The sequence below is a fragment of the Geotrypetes seraphini genome, chromosome 5 (genome assembly GCF_902459505.1).
Source record: "Geotrypetes seraphini chromosome 5, aGeoSer1.1, whole genome shotgun sequence".
Classification (NCBI taxonomy): domain Eukaryota; kingdom Metazoa; phylum Chordata; class Amphibia; order Gymnophiona; family Dermophiidae; genus Geotrypetes; species Geotrypetes seraphini.
In genome coordinates, this window is record NC_047088.1 from 94,200,212 (window position 1) to 94,206,281 (window position 6,070).

The 6,070-nt window shown below is 45.0% G+C and overlaps 1 protein-coding gene across 1 annotated transcript in view; it reads left to right on the plus strand.

Moving 5' to 3' along the window:
- Nucleotides 1-1,571, plus strand: part of APOBR (apolipoprotein B receptor) — a 44,531-nt gene extending 42,960 nt beyond the window's left edge. Inside the window, exon 7 of the mRNA XM_033947009.1 lies at nt 829-1,571. Within this exon, the coding sequence (XP_033802900.1) occupies nt 829-892 (64 nt within the window). The 3' untranslated portion in view covers nt 893-1,571. The remainder of the gene's footprint in view (nt 1-828) is intronic.
- Nucleotides 1,572-6,070: the final 4,499 nt, after the last annotated feature.

Below are 6,070 nucleotides of genomic sequence, written 5' to 3' on the forward strand. Positions count from 1 at the left end.
GCCACACAATAAGCGCTCACTTTTCCACTGTTGACTCATTTACAGACACTGCACCCTTTAGCTGCTGCCATCTGCCTCCCAGCTCATCCAGGTTGGGCATGAATTTCCAATTCTTGTGCAGGAGAATGGGAGACTCCTGCCCCTGGGAGACTTGGAAGGTCTGTTTGAATATGTGGGGGAGGGGGGTCTCTATCTTTTGGGTTTTCTACAATGTTCCACTTCTAGCCCAACTGGCCACAGTGGATGACAATCCTAATCCAGATCCCCTGTACTGCTGCACATAGTGCTGCACCACTGGGATAGTCTTCAGATTTTATCATAAGAACATAAGAATTGCCGCTGCTGGGTCAGACCAGTGGTCCATTATGCCCAGCAGTCCGCTCATGCAGCGGCCCTTAGGTCAAAGACCAGTGCCCTATTTGAGTCAGTTCTTATCTGCGTACGTTCTGGTTCAGCAGGAACGTATCTAACCTTTTCTTGAATCCCCGGAGGTTGCTTTCTCCTATAACAGCCTCTGGAAGAGCGTTCCAGATTCCTACCACTCTCTGGGTGAAGAAGAACTTCCTTACGTTTGTACGAAATCTATCCTCTTTTAATTTTAGAGAGTGCCCTCTCATTCTCTCCACCATGGAGAGGGTGAACAATCTCTCTTTCTCTACTAAGTCTATTCCCTTCAATATCTTGAATGTTTTGATCATGGCCCCTCTCAGTCTCCTCTTTTCAGTGAGGTGATCTTACCTGGCAAGGGATACTATGATCTGAGGATCTTTTAGAAGAAAGAACTTACTCATATCGCTTGCATAAAATCCTTAATTTACTGTCTTCCAGATTTGGGATGGCTCACCCTAAAATGATGCAGGAACTTCAGTCCCGCTTGCATAGGCCGAAGTGACCTTTTCTTGGATGATCCTGGAAAACTTCTGGAAGTTCTCTCATAAGAGCTGGTTTTGGAGAGCCTATGAGATGCAAGACTACTAAAACACCAAACTCTTGAAAACAACAATGAGTCAGGAATCAAAGAAGAGAGGACTGGGATACCTTTGGTTAATAATCAAGCCATCAATTAGTGAGGAGATACTCACCCTTCTACTAGACAATAGCAACCAATCAGAAGAGCTCTACTGATGTTCTAGCTAGCATACTGTTGGCTGAGGATGAAGCACCATATGCACACTGGAGTCAAACTCTACCATTGGACAATTGCTTTGAAGTATTTGCAATATAGAGTATAATAACTCAATAAAATTCTAGTCAGGTGGAGTGGTTAATGAAAGCAGAAATGTTTAGCAAGATTTTCTTTTTCAAAATATTCAGTTACTATTCTAATTTCTTTTAGATTCTGGTTTAGTTACTTTAACTCATATTTTATTCATGAGGAAATATCTGTGTATGAAGTATTTTGAAAACGCCTTCTTATTGTTAAGTAAATCGATTGTGATATAGTGCTGACCACCATAAGAATGCCACTGACACAGACAGACGGCTAAAAAGCAAATCTTAATCAAAACTCAGGCAAACATTGCACCCATATATGTCACAGAAATTAATGCAAAAATATGTAAAAAGAGTAGAGGAGGGTTTGGATGCTGTAGTGTGGATGATGCTATAGAAATTCATGTTGACAGAAAAACACCTCGCCTTGGGGTATACACAGACAAACAAAAAGGCAAAGGTGGTGTCTCTTCAACCAATGATCGATTCTTTTTGGTTTTCTGAATAAAGAATCGATCATTGGTTGAAGAGGCACCACCCTTGTCTGTGCGGTGATATGAGTTTATATGTTGGGGTGCTATGAAATGGGAAGGAAATGGGGACTTGTATACTGCCTTTTTGTTGTTTTGGCATTTCAAAGCCAACAGCACTGGAGGATTAAATGACTTCCCCAGGGTCACAAGGATCAGCACCAGGATTTGATCTCACAACCTCTGGCTACAGAGGCAGCAGCTCAGCCAGTGAGCCACAGCCTTTTCTTGGGTAGAAATGTGTGTGTGCAGGCCCATTGAAAGGCCAACTGGTGCTCTGGGCAATCTAAAGGATAGTAACTCATTTGATAATTTAGCTAACCCATGGGAGTCCCCCTCTAATGACTCTACCATCTGCCTGAGGGCCATATAAAAGCTCTGAAGCACTCCTGCTGCTAGAACAGAGGGATGGCATCATGAGCAGTCCCTCATCTCATCAGCCAATTCTGGCAGCCCTGTGACTTTTGGGTTTACTGTTATGTAAATAGGTGTATATGTGGTAAGTATGGAGGGTATGTGGATGCGGTTTATATCTGAGGCTGTGTGTGGGGATGGGTGTATTTGGTGGTATATGGAGGAATATGAAGAAGTATGGGAACTGTTGTGTGTGTCAGGGAAATATAGGGATGTGTACGAAGGTGGGATTGAGATTGTGTGTGTGGGGAGGGCTGGGGGATTGTAGGATGATAGAGTATGTCAGGGGTATTGGGTTCTAGTACATTCATGTGTAGAAGTGTGTGGGTGTAACATAGAAACATAGAAAAATGACGGCAGATAAGGGCCATATAGCCCATCAAGTCTGCCCACACTATTTACCCACCCTCTTAGGTCTTCTGACCTCTTAAGTATAATTGTAATTATACTGTCACTCTACTGACCCGCTCATTGTAATTTTACTGTCACTCTACTGACCCGCTCATTCAAGTCCTAGTGACCCTATCCTTCGCATGACCTCGTAGGGATCCCACGTGGGTATCCCATTTGTTCTTGAAGTCAGGGATGCTGCGTGCCTCGACCACCTGCACTGGAAGCTTGTTCCAATGCTCAATCACTCTCTCCGTGAAGAAGTACTTCCTGACGTCTCCACGAAACTTCCCTCCCCTGAGTTTGAGCGGATGTCCTCTTGTGGTCGAGGGTCCCCTGAGAAGAAAGATATCGTCTTCCACCTCGACCCGTCCTGTAATGTACTTAAATGTCTCAATCATGTCTCCCCTCTCCCTACGCTCTTCAAGAGTGTAGAGCTGCAATTTGCTCAGTCTTTCCTCGTACGGGAGACCCTTTAGCCCCGAGACCATCCTGGTGGCCATCCGCTGAACCGACTCAATTCTGAGCACATCCTTACGGTAATGTGGCCTCCAGAATTGCACACAGTACTCCAGATGAGGTCTCACCATGGCTCTATACAATGGCATCATGACTTCAGGTTTCCTGTTGACGAAGCTTCTCTTGATACAACCCATCATCTTCCGTGCTTTAGATGAAGCCTTCTCCACTTGAGTGGCTGCTTTCATGTCAGCACTGATGATTACTCCCAAGTCTCGTTCTGCCGTAGTTCTGGTTAAAGTTTCTCCATTCAAGGTGTAAGTTTTACAAGGATTTCCGTTACCGAGATGCATGACCTTACATTTCTTGGCGTTAAAGCCCAGCTGCCATATCAAGGACCAATTTTCTAAAGTACGCAGGTCTTGTTCCATAGCATCCTGTAGATTATAGCCGTTTACTATATTGCATAGTTTGGCGTCATCAGCGAATAAGGTTACTTTGCCTTGAAGCCCTTGAGTCAGATCCCCAATGAATATGTTGAAGAGGAGTGGGCCCAGGACCGAACCCTGTGGCACTCCGCTAGTCACCTCCGACATTTTAGAGAGGGTACCGTTAACTACCACCCTCTGAAGTCTGCCATTAAGCCAATCTTTAACCCATGCAGCTAGAGTCTCTCCTAATCCCATCGATTTCATCTTGTTCAGCAGCCTGCGGTGTGGGACGCTGTCGAACGCTTTGCTGAAGTCTAGGTACACGACGTCCAAGGACTCTCCTGAGTCCAGTCTTCTTGTTACCCAGTCAAAGAAGTTGATTAGATTTGACTGGCATGACCTACCCTTGGTGAATCCATGTTGGTTGGGATCCCGGAGATTTCCCTCGTTCAGGATCGTATCTAATTTATACTTAATTAGTGTTTCCATGAGTTTACACACTATTGAGGTGAGGCTTACCGGTCTATAGTTTGCAGCCTCAGCCTTGCAGCCCTTTTTATGTAGAGGAACGACGTTGGCTGTTTTCCAGTCTAACGGAACTTTCCCCGTACTTAGTGAGAGATTGAAGAGCACTGCCAACGGTTCTGCCAGAACGTCTATCAATTCTCTGAGCACTCTTGGGTGTAAATTGTCCGGTCCCATGGCCTTGTTTACCTTTAGCCTTGCCAGTTCGTTGTAAACGTCCCCAGGTGCAAACTCAAAATTCTGAAACGGGTCATCCATGTCTTGTTTTATCATCAACTGTGGTCCGTGTCCCGGTGCTTCGCAGGTGAAGACTGAGCAGAAATATTCATTTAGTAGTTCTGCTTTTTCTGAATCCGCCACCGTGTAGTTTCCGTCCGGTTGTCTGAGGCGTACTATACCGTCTGTGTTCCTTTTCCTATCACTGATATACCTAAAGAAGGATTTGTCCCCTTTTTTAATGTTCTTTGCCAGAGTTTCTTCCACTCGAAGTTTGGCCTCCCTAACTGCTGTTTTGACCATTGCAGATCTGGTCTTATATTCTACTTTAGTTTCTCTTCTCTGCGTACGTTTGTAGGAAAGAAATGCTTTTTTCTTCTCCTTAATGAGGTGCGAGATCTCTTCAGTGAACCATTGGGGTTTGTTGTTTCTTTGTCGTTTATCTACTGATTTTATGTAGCGATTAGTTGCTTCGTGTATGGATGATTTCAGGTACGACCACATAGTTTCCACATTCCCGGTCTCTGCTTGGTCCTGCAGCTTCTGATGAACGAAATCGCCCATGCGTGCGAAGTCGGCGCCCCGGAATTGGAGCACCTTTGTTTTTGTAATTGATTTAGGGGATCCTTTCCCAAGGTTGAACCATACCATGTTATGGTCGCTGGAGGCTAGCGTATCTCCTACCGAGACCTCTGAGACGCTTTCCCCGTTGGTGAGTACTAGGTCTAGGATCGCCTGGGCTCTAGTGGGTTCCGTTACCATCTGTCTGAGATGTACTCCTTTTATGGAGGTCAAAAGCCTCCTGCTGCTGCTGGTTGTTGCTGAAAATGTGTTCCAGTCTGCATCAGGTAAGTTGAAGTCCCCTAGCAGTACAGTTTCGCCCCGTAGAGTTATATTCTCTATGTCTTCAATTAATTCTGCGTCCATGTCTTCCGGTTGTCTTGGAGGTCTGTATACCACTCCAAGATACAGGCATTTTTTGCCGCCTCTTGCCAGGTTTACCCAGAGGGATTCCCCGGTATACCTGACATCAGTGATCCTGGTGGTCTTGATGTCCTCTTTTATGTATAGTGCTACCCCTCCACCTAACCTGCCCTCTCTGTCCTGACGAAGTAAATTGTACCCCGGTATAGCCATATCCCACCCATGTGCGTCCGTGAACCAAGTCTCGGATATTGCCACCACGTCCAGGTTGGCATCCCTTATTTCAGTTTCCAGTTCTAGAATTTTATTGCCTAAACTGTGTGCATTAACATACATGGCCCTCCACACTTTGTGTTTGCTGAGTTCCTGTAAGGCTATTCCTGACTGAGTCTGTGTGGCTCCTAGAGAACTGTTTGCATATTGGGTCCTTACCTCGGAAGCAGAGTGTCGACTCGTCCCATCAGGATAGTTCCTTTCCACACCAGTATATGAGTAGGTCCCCTCCCCCAACTTACCTAGTTTAAAGCCCTGCGAAGCAGGCGGGCTAGTCGGTGTCCGTAGGGGTATGTATATAGGGTAGGGCTGGGGCATGTGGGCATGTGGGAGTACTTGTGGAGGGTAGGTTGCATATGTGCGTGTGGTAAGAGTTTGAGTAGAGGTGCAGGGAAGTGTATGTGAATGTGGTGATACATATGAGCACAGAGAATTAAGTTGTGAGTTATATCTGCAGATTTGTGTAAAGATTGTAGAGAGTTGAACTGTGTTTGTGTGGGAGGCAGTGTGAAGTATATGGTTGGTGAGAGTGTATTTTGAAATACATGTGTGGGATTTTGGACTGATAAATCAAATAGAGTTGAAGAAAATGAAAATTTATTCAAAACAAAAAGCTAATATGAACCAGAGAAGAAATTCATATCAAGTTTATATTAAATTACCAGACCTCAAATACCTAAGGCACTACTTGGAATG